General features: G+C 37.8%; 1 protein-coding gene across 1 annotated transcript in view; it reads left to right on the forward strand.

The window, feature by feature from the left end:
* The window catches only part of MCF2 (MCF.2 cell line derived transforming sequence), a 71,343-nt gene extending 51,902 nt beyond the window's left edge, over nucleotides 1-19,441 (forward strand). The window contains exons 20-27 of the mRNA XM_053917264.1: nucleotides 4,721-4,813; nucleotides 6,603-6,681; nucleotides 7,226-7,289; nucleotides 9,512-9,619; nucleotides 11,380-11,476; nucleotides 14,324-14,436; nucleotides 15,330-15,430; nucleotides 19,222-19,441. Of these exons, the coding sequence (XP_053773239.1) occupies nucleotides 4,721-4,813; nucleotides 6,603-6,681; nucleotides 7,226-7,289; nucleotides 9,512-9,619; nucleotides 11,380-11,476; nucleotides 14,324-14,436; nucleotides 15,330-15,430; nucleotides 19,222-19,262 (696 nt within the window). The 3' untranslated portion in view covers nucleotides 19,263-19,441. The remainder of the gene's footprint in view (nucleotides 1-4,720; nucleotides 4,814-6,602; nucleotides 6,682-7,225; nucleotides 7,290-9,511; nucleotides 9,620-11,379; nucleotides 11,477-14,323; nucleotides 14,437-15,329; nucleotides 15,431-19,221) is intronic.
* Nucleotides 19,442-19,700: the final 259 nt, after the last annotated feature.

The following is a 19,700-nucleotide window of genomic DNA, read 5'->3' on the forward strand; positions in this document are numbered from 1 at the left end:
CCATCTCTATGGTTCTGTTCCTGTTCTAGTTGTTTGCCTAGTTTGCTCTTGTTTTTGTTTTAGGTGTGGTCGTTAATAACTGTGAGTTTGCTGTCATTTTTACTGTTCCTATTTTTGATCTTCTTTTTCTTAGGTAACTCCCTTTAACATTTCATATAATAAGGGCTTGGTGATGATGAACTCCTTTAACTTGACCTTACTTGAGAAGCTCTTTATCTTCCCTTCCATTCTAAATGATAGCTTTGCTGGATACAGTAATCCTGGATGTGGGTCCTTGCCTTTCATGACTTGGAATACTTCTTGCCAGTCCCTTCTTGCCTGTAAGGTCTCTTTTGAGAAATCAGCTGACAGTCTTATGGGAACTCCTTTGTAGGTAACTGTGTCCTTTTCTCTTGCTGCTTCTAAGATTCTCTCCTTCTGCTTAATCTTGGGTAATGTAATGATGATGTGCCTTGGTGTGTTCCTCCTTGGGTCCAGCTTCTTTGGGACTCTCTGAGCTTCCTGGACTTCCTGGAAGTCTATTTCCTTTGCCAGACTGGGGAAGTTCTCCTTCATTATTTGTTCAAATAAGTTTTTAATTTTTTGTTCTTCCTCTTCTCCTTCTGGCACCCCTATAATTCGGATGTTGGAACGTTTCAAGATGTCCTGGAGGTTCCTAAGCCTCTCCTCATTTTTCCGAATTCTTGTTTCTTTATTCTTTTCTGGTTGGATGTTTCTTTCTTCCTTCTGGTCCACACCATTGATTTGAGTCCCAGTTTCCTTCTCATCACTATTGGTTCCCTGTACATTTTCCTTTGTTTCTCTTAGCATAGGCTTCATTTTTTCATCTGGTTTTCAAACAAATTCAACCAATTCTGTGAGCGTCTTGATAACCAGTGTTTTGAACTGTGCATCCAATAGGTTGGCTATCTCTTCCTCGCTTAGTTGTATTTTTTCTGGAGCTTTGAAGTGTTCTGTCATTTGGGCTATTTTTTTTTTTGTCTTGGAGTGTCTGTTACTTTAAGGGGCGGAGCCTTAGGTGTTCACCAGGGCGGGGTAATGCTGGTTGCTGTGCTGTGACGCTGTACGTGGGGGAGGGGCCGAGAGGGAGCAATGGCGCCTGCTCCCCTCTCCACCGGCTTTCAGTCTTTCACTCCTCTACCCACAATCAAACTGGGCCCCTCTGGTGCTGGTTCCCGAGTGGGTGGATGGCTTGTGCACGCCCTAGGCCCCCGTGGGTCTCTCCAACGACCTCTCCTGAGAGGCTGGGAGTCTCTCCTGCTGCCGCCCCAACCCCCACGGGCGCTTTCAATTAGAGGTTTGAGGCTTTATTCCGCCCCCCCCCCCCCCCCCCCCCCCCCCCCCGCGCTGGAGCCCTGGGTTGCGTGGTCTGCTTTGCTCCCCGCCGTTTGTCCGGTTTATCTGTGCACGAATGTGGGGCCTCAGGGTGTGCTCAGTGGTCAGACTGCCTGCCCTGTTGGCCCACACTCCGCCAGTCTTGGTCCCGCCACGGCCACGGGAGTCCTCTCTGCCCCAGCTGCCCATCTCCGCCCCTCCTACCGGTCTGGATGAATGTTTATTTTTTATTTCCTTGGTGTCAGACTTCCTCGCCGTTCAATTTTCTGTCAGTTCTGGTTGTGCGAAGAGGCGCAGTGTGTCTACCTACACCGCCATCTTGGTTCTCTCCTATTATTGTCATCTTTTTAAAAAAATTTAACAAACATAGTGGTTACTATGTGCTAGGACCTGTTGAGTGTTTATAAATATCATTAACTCATTTGAGCCACATAGCAATTGTACGTGAGTAGGAACTATTACTAACCCATTATTCCCATTTGGGGTATGGGAAAGCTAAGTTCCAGAGAGGTGAGTCATTTGCCCGAGAACACATAGCTAGTGAGTGGTGCGGTGCAGCTTCAGACCCAGGCAGATGGCTCCACAGTCCATGCTCTCAATCACTACACCATGCCAGGAAGCCTGTTCTTGTTCATTCATTTTTTCATTCCTTCCTTCATTCTTTTTTTATTCCCATTCTCCACACTTACCTCCATTCTACCCTTGTAGCAACCATTCTAATTTATATGATGTATATCGTTCACTTTGTGTGTTCTTGATAAATGTATACTAATGTTCTGTGCACATGTAGTTTTAATATATATTCATTGCGTTCTGTTATAATTCTGTTTATTTTGATCTCAAAAACTGTTTTCGAGGTACAGCCATGTTACTGCTTTATACCCAGTATATTGCTTCTAATGCTTCACAGCACATTTTTAAAAAATCCTTACGTGAGGATATGTTTATTGATTTGAGAGAGAGAGAAACATCAGTGTGAGAGACAGACATTGATCAATTGCCTCCCTTACATGCCCCAACTGGGGATCAAACCCACAACCTAGCTGTGTGCCCCAACCCCGAATTGAACCTGTATCCTTTTGGTGTATGGGATGATGCTCCAAGTGAGCCACACTGGCCAGGGCTAAGCCTAGTTACAGTTTTTGTTAATGTGATTCAAGATCGATTTCCTAACACTAACCCCCCAAATAACTAAACTCTATCCCAGAGACATAAATGAAAGTCTTAAGATTGATAGTTATTTTGGGGGATAAGTGGGGATGGAAGGTTACTTTGCCTCGAGTGATGGGCTCAGGACGCTATGTGCAGATGATACTTTTTGAGTTGTACACTTGAGACTGTGTGGTTTTGTGAGCCAATGTCACAGCAATAAATTCAGTAAAAAAGGGGAAAATATTGGTAGTTACTGGTTATAATCCCAGAGTTCTTCACCCACTGGGTGATGTTTAACAAGGTAGTTGTTATCTTTACACTTTCCTCATCATGGACAATTTGGTTAAAAGTTGGGGTCCTGAAAACTTGATGTCGTGAGATAAAAATGCTTTATAATAAAACGTACTCATAGCTATCAGGAATCATCAATGAATATATGAAGGCTAAAGCAGAGACCACAAGGTGTAACTGTAGAATCAGCCTAATTTTATTATATATTATTTATTCTGTAGTATATTATATATAACTATACGCATATAGTTAGACCATTAATTTTCCCTGTTGGTTCTCAACTGAATAAATTTTCATGATATAGTGAACATTTAATGAATAGAAACCTTTCAAAAAAGCCTTTATGTTTTGTTGTTTGAGAAAATATATACAATCCACAAATTACAAATGGATTGTATACCAGTGGATCATTTGTAAGTGAATTGTTTGGAACTGAGAACAATATTGTCCACTAAATATAATGGATATTTTGCAGGGTAACTTGGAAAAGTTCATTTAATGTATAATGATGTACTAGATATGTGCATTGAAAAATAACAAAAACTATTGCAATTCAAATAAGGGAAAGTTGAGAAAGCAAACTAATATTTTAAAAAGCAAAGTATATGACCCAAGCATTTAATGCCTGTTATTTAACCCTATATCAAGTCTATGAAACAGGTTTTCTTCACATTTTATAGTTGAGGAAACTGAAGTTCAGAAAGGTTAAGCAACTTGCACCAAGACATATAGCTAATAAGTGGTAGAGATGCAATTCCATCTCTTGGCCTCTTGGACTCTGAAGCGCTTGTGCTTTCCATCTTACCATGCTATTGAGACAAAACCATGTGTTGAAACAAAGTCAACTTAAATAGTATTGAATACGAGATTGTTATTTATCTTAAATTCAGATGTTTGAGCAAAAGTAGCTTAGAGTGGTTGAATAGTAGTAGAAAGATGTTTGGGGGCATTTGGAAAGTAATTTCTGACAACGTTCAGGGTAGATGTCACAGGCTCTTGCATTTATAGGTCCCATTTTATTTCTTAGTCATCCCTTTTCTTTTCCTTGATATGAGGGTCTCACTAGCACTACTTTTAATGCTTATCACCCCTAATTTGGGCCATTTCTGGGGCTCATAAATGGAACAGAGAGTGACATATTCCTTTAGATAATTAGGCAGGAATTGAACAAAAAAGGAGAAGGCAGAAGGGGAGTAAAGGAGAATGTGTGTTGTAAAATTGCTCAAAATGGAGTTAAGCATGCTATAGTAGCACAGAATGAATGAAAATGGAAGAGGTTCTGCTTTGCGCAATCATAGGGAGGAGAAGAAAACCTGTGGTAAGGAAGGGATATTGTATATAAAACTTTCAGTGGCTACAAGAAGACATCATCCTCCCATGACAGATTATTTGTCTTCTGGAGATGCTGAGAGACTGGTGGAAATAGGGGGGATCCTTGTGTACCTGGCTGATTTTTTCCTTCCCCATATAAATTAGATCTTTGTAACTTGTAGGGTTTCTGTACAGATAAGTATTAATCTATAAGACTAATTTATCTTGCAAATGATTATTAAAAACTATTTAAATTATTTTAGGTGACCTTTTGCACTGATGTTTGATTACTTTTACTTCTGTTTTTGATGCAATAATTTATTTTCAGAGTGTACAGTTACTTTATAACATAATTCAATCTTAGATGGACTACTTGGATATTCACATTGATAACCTTTGTTTTAATCACTGGGATGGAGCACGTAATCTGTACTATAAATGCATAATTCAGTGAAAACATTTAAATACTCATGTCTGTGATCAAAATATTATTTCATATTCTTTGAATATAAAATGTGTATTTTTCCCAAGTAAGACATTCTATTTCATTTAGAATATAATGGGGGTAGGTTTAATGTCATTTCATATTCAAAATAAAGTGCTCATGAAAATTTTGACTTATATATTATAGATGGATGAAGTTGGAATCACCGAACATGTAAAAGGAGATAACCGCAAGTTTGAAATCTGGTATGGTGGGAAAGAAGAAATTTATATTGTCCAGGTTGGTCATTTAAAAATTACTGTAGTTATATTACAAAACTTCTCATTCCTCTCATGTAGGTCACTTACATATTGTTTCATTATTATTTTTTGTGATGTAGTCAAACACTTTTTCAGTGACTTTTTAAAATTGAGATGCACCTATGGTGCTTTCTAAGGCTTTAAGTTTTTACAGCCTTACTAGGAGATTTATGAATTATAGCTGATAGCCAAAAGCTTGGCAGGGGCTTCTCTGTCCCCATCAAGATTCTAGGGTTACAAATTGATAATAGTTCTGAGTTCCTCTTGTGCTTGACATTTGGAGAGCACCTGATTATAAGACACGGCAATGTGATGATTCAGACTTGATCATTGTTTCTGAAGCCTATAGTTAAAGCCCTGGCCAGATGTGCTGTAAGGTCCAGCCTGTTTGAGGGAAGGGGAGAGGAATGAGAACATTTCAAGAGGATGTTTTCATTTCAATATTTGTATCAGGACTTGTCATGGGTGCATATGCTGCTATCTGTTGAAAGTGCCCAGTGTTGTTTTTTCTTTGTTTCAATTCTGTACTAGGTGATTACAATCCATAAAATGTTTTCTTGGTTTGATTGAGATATAAGACTTCCTGCTATATATATTTTTTTCATCCTCACCCAAGGATATATTTATTGATATGAGAGGGAGGGGGGAGAGAGAGAGAGAGAGGGAGAGGGAGACAGAAAAAGAGAGAAAGTATCAATGTGATATCAATGTGAGAGAGAAACATTGATTGGTTGCCTCTTATATGTGCCTGGACCAGGGATTGAACCTGCAACCTAGGTATGTGCCCTGACTTGGAATCGAACCTACAACCTTTTGGTGTACAGGATGATGCTCTAACCTACTGAACCACCTGGCCAGGGTTCCTGCTATCTTTTAACAAACTTATCTTGGAAGTAATGGAAAGCTATTTAAGGAAGCTTGTATGCTGTCACCATCAAGATTACTCTGCAATAGATTGTCTTTTCAGAAACAGTAGAACTTGTTTTATTTTACTGAAATTAAATGTAAAAACATTCATATTTTTATTATATTTTATTTTAAAGATTTCATTTATTTCTAGAGAGAGGGGAAGGGAGGGAGAAAGAGAGGGAGAAAAACATCCACGTGTGGTTGCCTCTTGAGCACCCACTACCGGGGACCTGACCCACAACCCAGGCATGTGCCCTGACTGGGAATCAAACTGGCGACCCTTTGGTTTGTAGGCCAGCACTCAATTCACTGAGCCACACCAGCCAGGGCAAAAAACATTTATATTTTTAAAAGAACAATCACACAAAGAAAAGTAAGTGAGATTATATTTCACATTTCCTGTGAGTGCTATTATTTAAGGGCAATTTCAAAATGTTTTTTTTAAGATTTCATTTATTTACTTTTTTAGAAAGGGGGGAAGGGAGGGAGAAAGAGAGGGAAAGAAACATCATTGTGTAAGAGATACATCGATCGGTTGTCTTTGGTACGCCCCCCAACTGAGGACCTGGCCCACAACCCAGGCGTGTGCTCCAACTGGGAACTGAACCAGCGACCTTTTGGCTCACAGGCTGGCACTCATTCCCCTGAGCTACACCAGCCAGGGCTCAAAATGATTTTGACTATTATTTCATCTAATTTGATGGTTACTTACTTGCTTCTCAGAAGTCCAAAGAATCAAAATGTTAGAACTTGAATATGTTGGTTCAGGATTCAGGTTCAGGTTTATGTTTGATACACCAAATTACATTGGCTTTTTAAAGGAAACATGTCTTCTTCTTCCCCCTTTTAAAAATCTTTAGGCTTCGAACATAGATATGAAGATGATATGGTTAAAAGAAATAAGAAGTATTTTGTTGAAGCAACAAGAACTTACGACAGGTACATTTAAGCATGCATTTTTCAGAACCAGTACTGTAATAGTTCATTGAGTCAGATTTTATTACAGGCAATGGGGCTGATATTTACTTTATACTATTTACAGTGAAAGCGTTGGTTAAACTAATTAGTAGGAGATGAAGACTCATGGGGTTGTATAAGCTATTTTGGAGAATGAACTTTCCACTAGAAAACGAACTGTAGTGCTTGAGAAACAGCAGTGAAATAATATTCCAAGCAGACTGTGTCAATTCTGAGTCTTTCCCATGAGGCAACTGTTCAGGGCCTCAGGTATTATCAGCGCTTCATCATGTTGGACTGGGGTTCCAGTAATACAGTTGCATTCCTTGAATGAAATATTCTATTACTTGGTCCTTTTTCATATTCCAAATTCAGATTGGCTTTCCCTCTGGTTATTTCAAGTCTATGTAGGTTAACTCTTACGGGAAGGGGTGGTGTGCATGCACATGTGAAAGTCATTGGTTTCCAAGGAAGGAAGAAGTGTGGCTTCTAAATGATGCTTATATAACTTTCTCTTCTTCCACAGTTAAACAAGACCAGTACAATCAGTTACCCGAAGATGGCCAGCTCTCTTCTCAGCAGAATGATGAGTAAGTGATTATTCTTTTTTGTTTGTTTGTTTTTGTTTTAATTTTCTTTTTTTTTTAATTTTAATTTTTTATTGTTATTCAATTACAGTTGTGTGGCTTTTCTCCCCATCCCTCCACCCCACCCCAGCCAAACCCCCGTCCCTTCCCCACTTCCACCCTCCCCCTTGATTTTGTCCATGTGTCCTTTATAGAAGTTCCTGTAATCCCCTCTCCTCACTGTAAGAACCACCACTCCCACAAGCTTCTGTTTTCCCTGTGTAACATGAAGCACTATTAGTAAACCATCCCAGATAAAAATTACCTGCCCTTTTAGCAATAATTCATCAAATTCCATAAACACATCATTTTCTCAGCTCTATCCTTATACTTGGAAACTGATACTCCTTAATAGTTATACAGTCGTTCCCCTTGATGTTAAAAATAATTCAATAGTTTGGGCTAAACATGATTTCAGATGCTTTGTTCTCAGTATGTTAGGGGGCAGGGGGATTTGGCGTGTAGGCTTACCAAAAAGTGGCTGCACTCATGGATTTCTCTTCAACATATTTTTGGTCACCTTCTATCTCCTTGGAGAAAGAGAGTTGTAAGAGTGGTGAAGGACTGGCGGCTTCTACTGGCCCATAGCTTTGTGGTCCCTTGATGGAGACCACTTGCTGGTGACTTGGCCACCAGTCAAGTAGTTAGAGATGAGGTACTGATCCTCGGAAGGAACTCTGCCTGGACACAACAATAAAGTCTTTGAGGAAGGTAGCAGTCGAAAAAGATAGCACTGATGAGCTCTGGTGTAGAGATGTGGTCCTTGTATTCTGCCACTAGGAATCCTGAAGGGTGGAGTTTCCATAGAACATTTGCAGATATGCAGAAGGATTCACCACACTGATTCCAGAGCTTTGGCACACAAATTTACCATGTATCCTCAGTCTGATAGAGGGATCATTAAATGACTTACTGAAAATACTCTTTTTCTCTTAGTTCTATATCATCTTTCAGAGGTAGCTAAAATCAGGTGCAAAAGTATGTTGGTTCATCTAGAGCTTTTTTTTTTTTTAAATTAATTAATTTATTTTTATTCAGTTACAATTGTCTGCATTTTCTCCCCTTCCCTCCACCCCACCCCAGCCAGTCCCACCTCCCTCCCCCACCTCTACCCTCCCCCTTGATTTTGTCCTTCTGTCCTTTATAGTAGCTCCTATACACCCCTCTCCCCACTATCCCCTCCCCACTCCCCTGTGAACTGGAGGAAAAGGTAGAAATTAAGAACATCTGGAGCTTTAGGAGAACAATTAAAAGTCACATTAGAAGTCTTTATCTTCAGCCCTGGCTGGTGTGGCTCAGGGGATTGAGCACCAGCCTGCAAACCAGTTGCCGGTTTGATTCCCAGTCAGGGCACATGCCTGGGTTGTGGGCCAGGTCCCCAGTAGGGGGAGTGCAAGAAGCAACCACACATGGATGTTTCTCTCTCTCTCTTTCTCCCTCCTTTCTCCCCTGTAAAAATAAATAAATAACATTTTTTTAAAAAGAAGTCTTTATCTTCATAATAATCATTTGTCATTTATTATAGAAGTAAAATCTTTAGATTTCATGTAGTATTTGACTTCATAGTAGCTGATAGAACTCAACAGTATTAATCAGTTTAAAGTTTCATCATCATTTACATATATCTTATTTAATTAATTAAAGCTAACATTTCACAGAGTAACAGGGATTTTTTGCTGTTTATATTTTTCCAACATTGTTAAATTATAGTTGACACTTAAAATTTTATATATTTGAAGAGTACAACTTGAGGACTTAAACTACATATACATTGTGAAATATTCACCATAGTTAAGGTAATTAACACATCCATCGCCTCGTATAGTTATCGTTGGGTGTGTGTGTATGTGTGTGTGGTGAGAACATTTAAGATCTATCTCTTAGCAAATTTCAAATATACAGTTTAATATGCTGTTGGAATTTTAAAACTTATACCTGCACTAGATTGTGAGGGATTAATTTTTTCCTTGCATCTTAAAGAGAAGCCCTGCTGGCTTGGATCCTAGGAATTAAGCTTTCCTATATTATGAACTATTACCACACAGTAAGGGGGAGTTAGCTCTGTTTGAATGGGTTCTCAGGGTATGGTGTTGACACATGGTATCAGTAGAAAAAAAAATTTTGAATTTCTCATTACTCTTGGACTGTACAAAAGCTTACTTAGTTTTGCATATTTACTATTTCAGAGGACAGCAGGGTGCTTTAATAGGCCCCCAGCAAACTGAACCAGAGCACACCAGCACTGTGGTGGGGGTCTGTAAGGCAGTCCCGGCCGTTCAGGCAGAAGCCAGTACAGGTATGTGTCATGGTTATCCAAAGGTCAGATGCACAGCCATGCAAATTCTCTTCTCCCATTGTTAATTTGGAAAATCTACCTGTCCTTTATCTTTATATAAAGAAAGCAAAATTCACCCATTTTTATAAGGCTCATATGTCTCGCATATGCAAGATGCTGGTGGACACTGCAGAGCAGTGGTTCTCCTAGTGCAGTTCCTGCACTAGTAGCATCAGCATCCCCTGTGAATGTGTAAAGATGGTGAATTCTCTGGCTCTTTCCTAGACCTTCTGAATCAGAAACTCTGGGAGTGAGTCGAAGCCATCTATCATTTAATAAGATCTCCGTGTCAATTGTTCTGTTGTGTTTTCAAGTCTGGGACGCCTTCTACATAGGATACAGGGATGAATAAAACACATACTGGCTTAAAGGAATGCACACTTTACTCACCATAGGTTTAATGAATAGAAAAGGGTCATTTACAGCTGGAATAGTTTTTAATGCAAATTGTTTCATTTAAACTGGTTTCAAAAATTGTTTATCTCAAACAAATATAACACAGCCTGTATTTCAGGAATTGTGCAAAGCCCTGGCTATACAGTGTAATTAAGATGCTGTCAGGCCCTGACCAATATGGCTCAGTTGGTTGGGCATCATCCTGCAAAGCAAAAGGTCACCACTTCGATTCCCAGTCAGAGCACATGCCTGGGTTGCAGGTTCAATCCCCGGTCAGGGCATGTATGACAGGCATCCAGTCGATGTTTCTCTATTTTTCCCTCCCTTCCCCTTACTCTCAAAATCAATAAATAAAATCTTTAAAAACGAGATGCACTCAGCTGCCATCCCCACAAAGCTAGGAACATAGATAACTCAACAAGCAATGAAAATGAAATGTGATGATTATTTTAACAGAGAAGTACAAGGTACTGCAGAAGCATCCCGCAGGGTTGCCTAAACCACTCTGGGATCAACAGCAGAGACTTCCTGGAGAAATGCCTAACAGAGTGTGTGAAATTCACTACTTAAATGTGATGGTCTTTAAAAACAAGTAATGATAGTGCTGCTCAACTTTCAGTTGTCAGTTTAAACATCACTTCCGTCAGGTCATCTATGCTGTGGTTCCCAGAGAAGTCAGGAGGGAGACTAGTAGCAGTGCCATCATGTGATAGGTGTGGAAACCAAATCAGAAAAAGGTGACATAACTGTTCCAAGGTTTCATGAATGGTTTAGTGTTTAGTGTGGCCAAGTTGAGAGTCTATTAATTCTCTGCCAATATTGGTTGTTTAATTCATGTCAGTTCAAAATATTTTATTAATGAAGCACCTCTTAGATTCAAGGTTCTTATGACACATGCAATGTATAACACATGGCCTCTGCCTAATAAGAGAGATAAGACAAGTCAAAAATAATATTAATAAATAGAATGTTATAGGTGCTAGTTGAATAGGCCAATAAAATGCTATAGAAAAAAATTGGAAGAGATTATTTTCTGTAAGAAGGGGTAACTATTCTTTGGAATGTTATTTAACTTATTATTTTTAATAACTCTCCCACAAACCCCAATTTGAAACTGTCCTAATAAATAAAAGAAGTATATGACATTCCAGGCCCTTTCTGAAATATCAGCAATTCTAAAACAGTACAGTGTAATTGTAGGTTCTATTATAGGGAGATGCTATTCTTGGATCACTATAGCCTTGATTATTGCTGTAAGTGTACTTCTCTCCTTGTGGTGGACCAGTACCATTAAGTAACTGCCACCCTCCATGTTTTTCTTATCGTTTGGACTGCAGAAATCTCTGAAGGACCTGAGACATGGTCAAACGACTATTTCTACTCTTCCTATGTTGACAATGAAGAAGAAAGACCCCTAATGGTTAGTAATGACATATTAAAATAAATAAATGGAAACTCTTGAGGCAATTTTACTGATGAAATAGGTGAAGTGCATAGGGGCAGTCTTCTGTCAGTATCCTTGAGGTCGTTAGGTATATGGCAGACCAAAGATTGGAAACAGGTGTGAACATTCAACTTATTAGAGCTATACGTGGAGTTCCTACTGAAGCTGATGAGATGAAGAGTCGATCATTCCAAGTCTCTATACATTGACCAGTGTTGTCTTTCGTTGAGCTTCACTGCTGTGTTTTCAATCAAGGCACATGAAACAAAGTCAAAGAACAATGGAAAGTCAATTAATACTTTAAAAATCAATTTAGATTCTAGATTGGAAAATACAGGAAATAAATGTTACACATTAAAAACTCTAATAACATCTGGGGAACAGGGTTTAGTGGGCTATCAGAAAATGTACTAATGATAGTAAATCTCAGCATATTAGAGCAAGGGGTTACCCCATAAAACTAAAGGAGGTTGCTTTAGGGTAAAAGTTAAGTGTTTTATAGAAGTAGTTTGCAATATTGGTAGGATCTTGTTGGGTTATTAGAGGGGATTTAGACTTTTTAGGGTGTATCTTCAATTTTCTGAAGTCACCAGCTTGGAGGGTAGGAATGGTGCATTGTACCGGACTGCTCCTTGGTGCCCTTCAGAGCACCGACGTCAATTTGGCAGTTTTCATATTGGGGTGAGGGAATGATGGCATGGAGAACCACAAAGCTGCAGAGCATCAACCTGAATGGTTTCTTTAAAAAAGAACCAGAGTGTTCTTTCTACTAATAATACAATGACCATAAACAGAGTTGTATGGTAGTTTACAGTTTATAATATAATTTCCCATTTAATATTCATAGAATTATTGAGAGGAAGAGCAGGCCTTTATTACCTCCAATGCACGGAGGGGGAAACTGAGGCTCAGTGCTGCTAAGAGGTTTGTACAGTGTTAATTGTCTAGACCAGCAGCAGAGTTTTTAATGCAGGGACCCTTTACGTTCTTTTTTTTTTTTTTAATTTTTATTGTTATTCAATTACAGTTGTATGCCTTTTCCGTTCTTAAACTTCATTGAGAATCCCAAAGAGCTCTTGTTTACATGTGTTGATATTTACCATATTATAAATTAAAACTGGTAAATATAAAGTTATTTATTCATTATCTTTAAATAGTACTGACCCATAGGAAGTTCCTATAAATAACATTTTAATTCCATATTTACATATTCAAAACACAACATTTAGTGAGAAGAGTAGTATTTCAAATATTTTTGCGAGTCGCTTTACCCCACTGTTGCATTCAGTCTGTGTGCTCTCACACATCAGCAGCCCCTAGAAAACCCCACTGTATACCTATGAGAGGATAAGAGTGAAAAAGCAAATAATGTCTTCATAGAGGTTTGACCTTGCAGACCCTTGGAAGGGTCTTGGGAACCCCCAAAGCTCTGCCTCCTAGACTGAGAACCACTGGTTTAGACTAATACTAAAAAGAACTTTCACTTTTTAAATTAATACTGTCTGAGGATGGCAGTTCAGATGTGAGTGAAAAATCAGGTGAAGCCATTTGGGGTTTAAATGTTTACTGTAGGTGCTCTATGAGGGGATTGTCAAGAACTGACAAAATCTTCAGTGAGCATTTGCCCAGTTATGGTGTCAGAAAATAAAGCAAATATGCAAAACTGATTAGTGCTTTAATCATAGGGAATGGGAATGTAGAAACACCTATTAGTTTTCCTTTATTCTCCCAATAGTTCCCCAAGGTGTGTTACTAAGGAACACATACCAGAAAAACCAATCACATGCATACAAAAAAAGAAAGACAGCTCCCCAGCAAAATGGGCTGCAATGAATTGCTCTTTTAGCCTTACTCTATGAAATCAAAAGTCAGAAATAATGGGTGCTGCTTACCTCATAGAGGCTGTTGGGGATGACTCTCCTATTATGATGAAGCTACTATGTTAAATGGCAAGTAGCTCTTTCCTGCCTGCTCCTCAGCCCATTTGATAAAAGTACTGCTCAAAAGACATTCAGCGTGAGCGACACGGATATTCTTTTTAGGTTAATTCCTTTGGAAATGTAAAGAATTGACATCACATAATTATTTCTCTTTCATTAAAAAATTTAATTATGGTACTTTTACTTTTTGAAATTATGTATTCAATGTGTCAGATATCGTGCTGGAAACATCTCCAACTACTTTTGGACATGAGATTTATTATTTTTTCTCTATCTACTTTGTAACTAAATGCAATTGGTGTGCCTTGTGTTTTTTAGCTTATTGATGAATTAAGTTAAAATTATAGCTGCAAAAGGTTAGGGCCAAGTAAAGTACAACATTTAACTTGCTTTTGTTGGACCCAGAGATGTTGTGCCCATTATTTTCACCTGTGCCAAACAGTAGAAAGACCAGAAATCCTTTGGGGGGCATTAGTAAATCTTTGTTTAGAGCCATTGCATTTTGTATGTGCCAAGATAAATTTTTCATCAGAGTAGATTACAAATGATAGTATTTAAAATTATTTTACATTTGTTTTTTTCTGGATTTATGCTTTTGATTCATGTAACTTAAATTGGTTCTGTGTAGCTCTGTTATTTTCTGTGTAGTTCATGGTGTAATTCTCTTTTTGCAAATTAAAGTGAGTTCTTCAGGTTAAATAAACACATGTTCTGCTTTTTTTCCCATCACAAACTGCTTCATGTTTGTTTGTTCCTGCAAAGCTGCTGCAGCTACCACATTTGCCATTGAAGTACCACGTGAATTCTTTGTCAGAGAGCATGCAGTTGTGCAAGTAGTTTTGCAATCAAGTTTATAATGTAATTTTTCAAAACAACCTTACAGCCTCCAGACAAATATAAAGCCCTAGCAGATTGCAGGAATAGAGGCTCAGAAGACCTCCTGATTAGAAATGGAGATGTCATTCAGCTTCTCCATGAGGATGTTGAGGGTCAATGGTAGGTGTGTTCTCCATGCCTGTGATGACCTCCACCTGGGGCACATGGATATCTAATGAAACATTCTGCTTTACTTGTATCTTTGTTATACAGTCTCAAGAAGCAGAAATATCACATTTCTTATCAGTGTTTCATTTTCATTGCTTCAGCCATGCCTTTATAGCTCACTGAAAGGAATGTTAACCTTCGGTGAGTGAAAAATGCTTTGAAAGAATGAAATGCTGTGAGTCTGCATGCTCTTCTGTGGTTTGTCTTTGGCTCAAACATTCCAGCTGATACATCTGGCTTTGTAATGGCTACAGATTGCATTACATGTGGTAATTTAAGTCATTCATTAAATCATCACATCTTTAACGAATGCCTACTGTGTGCCAGGGACCATGCCTTGCTCCTTTACAACATAGTCACACTTCTCTTTATCAATTCAAATCACTGACTTTTTTTGTCTTATCCTATCCTTCTGCATTTGACTTCATGTAGCACCAATTGCAAAGATGGTTCTGCCAAATGTACTGTTTAATTTTAGAGAACCCAAAGCAGGAAGGAATATTGTTTGGAAGAGGACTAAATGAAGCTTCCACAAATCTTGGAAATTTTATATGAAATTATTATTTCATTGTTTTAATAATTTTACTGAAATTCTATATTGACCATGTACTCTGACCCTAAAGATGGAAGAGTGTACACACAAGGGTGAAAATTAATGATGTGTCATTAAAATAATAACCATTTTTGCTGGAAACCTCAATCCTTTGTAGGTTACTCAAAAGACTTAAGAACAGTGTCTTTGAATACATGCAATAGCTTTGTGAAAATTTGAGCTGCAATGCAATGTCCTTGTTTTTTATTAGCGTATGTCATCATTGTTGGCTACTAATTCATTTATTATTTAGGTTGGTGAAAAATCTAAACAGAAGAAAAAAATGCCTGATTCCAGGGAACAGTTTGCAGATTTCAGTTGGTGACTATAGGTTTCGGAATGCCAGAGTTACAGGTATAATATGAACAGACTGTATACTATTTATTTAAAGGCTAAAAGTTTTAAAGCTTTACCAAATATGAAATTGGCATAGGGTAAGAACCTCTTTTTTTATTTTATTGTTGTTCAAGTATAGTTTTCTGCCTTTCCCCGCAAAAACCTCTTTGCACTTAGAAATAAAGCTGCAAGCATATTACATTAACTAGGATTTAATAAACATGTTAAACTTTTCCCTACAAGGTTGGTAGGTTTGAAAGAGTTTCAGATACTATGGTGTCTTTATTTTTATTTCAATATTTTTATTGTTGTATAATTACAGTTATCCCCATGTCCTCCCCATTACTCTCCCCTGCCCCACCCACCACATCCAGTATTCCCCCTTGTTGTCTTTGTCCTTGGGTCCTTTATACATGTTCCTTGACTTGATCTGGCAGGGGCGATACCATGATCGTGTGGTGTCTTATAAGAGATCCTTCAGAACTAAAATTGATAAAAATACTTTTAAGGTACCAGCTTTACTACCCGAGAATGCTTTACCAGTGTGTTTTTACTCAGTTCACAGAACATGTTCTTTTCTTATGGTAGGTTTCTGCTACACACACATACTTCTCTGCGTCTGTGCCCAAGATTTAATGTGTGAAGGTAGTATGCAGCAATGAAAACGTACCTAGTGTTCCGTTCTATTAATTCAAACCTTTGTACATAAAATTCCTGCATATAGGCCCATATCGTTGTAAATTTTCTCCCTGAGTGATACTGAGCTATCTATGAAAAGGCAGCACAAAAAAGAAACCAGACTTGTTTGTGAACAAGATTATTATTTCTATATGTATGTATTTCCTTTGAATTTCTAATTTGGACTTGTATTTAAATTCCAGGTAATGTACATTGTGTTTAGATAAATCTAGTAGAGCAGGAGTAACTTATTTCATTCCAAATTTCATTTAATGGTATAAAATAAAATCAAAGGATGATAGGGCTCAATGTAAATATTGGGTTACATGGGAACCCCACAGATAGAGTCACTTCTTGTTTGGTTGTTTTTTTGGTATTCTAGACCTGAGTCACCTTTCAAATGTTTTCTGCACTAATTGTTGAATTATTTAGATAATGATTGAATTATGGAATTATTTATATAATTAGTAACCAGAAGAATGTGATATGTCAACAATCTGAACTAAGTAACATTCATTTAAAAACCCAACAACTGCAGAATACACCATTACTTTTAAGTATCCATAAAACATTCACCAAGATACAGCATATGCTAGGTCATAAAGTAAGTCTCAAGAAAATTTCAAAAGATTGGAATCATATAAAGTCTTAAAGGTATTATATTAGAAATCAATCATCCATAAATATTTGGTTATTAAATGTTACAAATCTAAACAACATGTGGGACAAAGAAGAAAAAGCACAAGAGAAATTAGAATTATTTCAAGTTGGATAAAAATGCAATGTATCAAAATTTGCAGCTGCAGCCAAAGAGGGTGGGAAATGGATAGCTTTAAATACTTGTATCACACACTTAAAATTCAGTGTAATTCACCATATTAACATAATTAAGGGGAAATTTTTGTAATCATTTCAATAGATGCAGAGAAGTACTTGACAAGACTCTATACTCATTCATGATAAAAACTCTCACCAAACTGTAAATAAAGGGAATTTCCTCAATCCGATAATGTACTATTGTGAAAAACTACAGCTAACATCATATCTAATGGTGAAATATTGAAAGCTTTCCCCCTAAGATTGATAACAAAGCAAGGATATTTATTCTCACCATTTGTATTCAACATTTTTGCTGGAAATCCTAGCCATTGCCATCACTCAAAATAAAGAGATAAACAAAAAGATTAGAAAAGAAGACACAACATTGTCATGTCAGGAGAACATGTGTATGTACAAAACCGTTAGGGATCTGTACACAAAAAGTACTAGCAGTAATAAGTGAATTTTATTAGGCCATAGTATACAAAGTCATTATACAAAAGAAATTGTAATTCTATATCTTAGCAACAGAGAATTTAAAATGAAATTAAAAAAATACCACCATTTACATTGGTAATATAAAACATATAATAAATAGAAATAGATTTAACAATAAATGTCTGAGGCTTCTATACTGACAACCATGAGTCATTGCTGAGAAACATTTATAATGACCTAAGAAAGGGAGCAATATATATCATGTTTAAGAATTGGAAATATCAGCGTTGTTAAGAAGTCCATTGTCCCCAAATTGACCTGTAGAGTTAATGCAACCAAAATCTCAGCAGGTCCTTTGGGGGCAGGGGGAGGGTGGTAAAGACAAGTTTATTCTAAAATGTATACAGAAAGGCAAAGAATCTGGAATAGAATCTCAAAAATTTGAAAGACTTACATACCCTGATCTCAAGACCCTATAAGGCAGGGGTGTCAAACCCCTTTTCACCAGGGGCCACATCAGCCTCATGGTTGCCTTCAAAGGGCCGAAATAATTTTAGGACCGTATACATGTAACTACTCCTTAACTAGGGGCAAGGAGCTCTACATTTGGCCCTTTGAAGGCAACGATGAGGCTGATGTGGCCCCCAGTGGGAATGAGTTTGACACCCCTGCTATAAGGCTGTTACAGTAAATAGAGTGTGGTATAGAAAAACAGAGCTCAGTAGACCCATGTACACATAACCAATTAACGTTCAATCAAGGTGCCAAGTCAACTGAATGGAGAAAGGAATGTTGTTTTATCAAATGGTACTGGTCCAACTGTATATCTATATGGGGAAGAAATGAACCTTCATCCCTCCACCTCACTACTCCATATACAAAAATTAATTTGGATTGGATCATAGACCTAAACATTAAAAGGTAGAATCATAAAGTTTCTTTTTTATCCCCAGGAGCAATAATTATTTTTTATTGTATTTTTCCCATTACCATTTATCCCTTTTATTTCCCCCTCGCTCCACCCCCGTCAATTACCACACTGTTGTCCACATCCATGAGTCCTTTTTCCTTTTTTGCTTAATTGGAAGCAAACACAGGACAATATCTTCATGGCTGAGTGGTTAACAATGTTTTTTTATTGTCTTTCTATTACAGTTGTCCCAATTTTCCCCAGTTGCTCTCCCCTGCCTTGCCCATGCATGACTTGCTCCCACAGTCAATTCCCACCCTGTTGTCCATGTGCATGGGTCCTTCATACATGTTCTTTGTCTGGTGCCTTCCCCTTCTTTCCACCATTATCACCCTCTCCCCTCCCTCAAAAACTAAAACTGGAACTGGCTTTTGACCTGGCAATCCCACTGCTGGGATTATACCCTAAGAGCCGTGAAACACCAACCCAAAAGAACCTATGCACCCCAATGTTCATAGCAGCACAATTTACAATAGCCAAGTGCTGGAAGCAGCCTAAGTGCCCATCAGTGAATGAGTGGATTGAAAAACTGTGGTACATTTACACAATGGAATTCTATGCAGCAGAGAGAAGGAAGGAGCTCCTACCCTTCATGATAACAATTTCATTTTTATACAGGGCAGAAAAAGCACTAACCAGGAAAGAAAAGTATCAAACAGATATACAAAGAAACATTGCACTTTACAACATTAAAAATTATGCCTATTAGAATAACATAAAATCTAAGATGCTAACATTTGGAATACTTCCTAAGCCAACTATATGTTGTAATGAATCACATTTTCCCCCAGATTAACTGATTGCATCTTGTACTTTATTATCAGTGTTAGAAATCATAGCACAGACAACATTTTTGGCCTGAAAAGTCACTTGAATATTAACATCATTCTTCATTATTTTGTAGATGCTGCTCTGAGTAACTCAAGGAAACTAACTTCCCCTTGAATTAAAGGAGAATGAATAGACTTGTAAAATTAAGATTTCCTTTGGAGGTGTGAACTAGATTATATTTTGTAAAAGTGTTACAGTAAACAGCACAAGAGTCAGGATGATCCTATGCTGCCCATGACATTCACAGAATGTTCTCAGGACTGAGGTGGACTTCGTCATTCACAGTTTGTCTCATTTTTGCAAGAAGCATCTTCACACCTTTCATTCCCTGCAGGTGAAAAGTGCAGTATTACTTTGTTTCCAAATAGGGATTTTTTTATGGCATGCATTCAGATTCTATCTTAAAAAACTGGAGATCAATTAGTTTGAACATTTATAGATAAAAGACTTTACCTGTAATTTTGTTGGTAATTTCAGGAACAAAATAAAAATCCAAAGAGAGGAGAGAGAGAATCAGAAATTTTAAACTACGTTGTTAACTCATAGTTTATT

This window comes from Desmodus rotundus, chromosome X, assembly GCF_022682495.2.
Source record: "Desmodus rotundus isolate HL8 chromosome X, HLdesRot8A.1, whole genome shotgun sequence".
Lineage (NCBI taxonomy): Eukaryota > Metazoa > Chordata > Mammalia > Chiroptera > Phyllostomidae > Desmodus > Desmodus rotundus.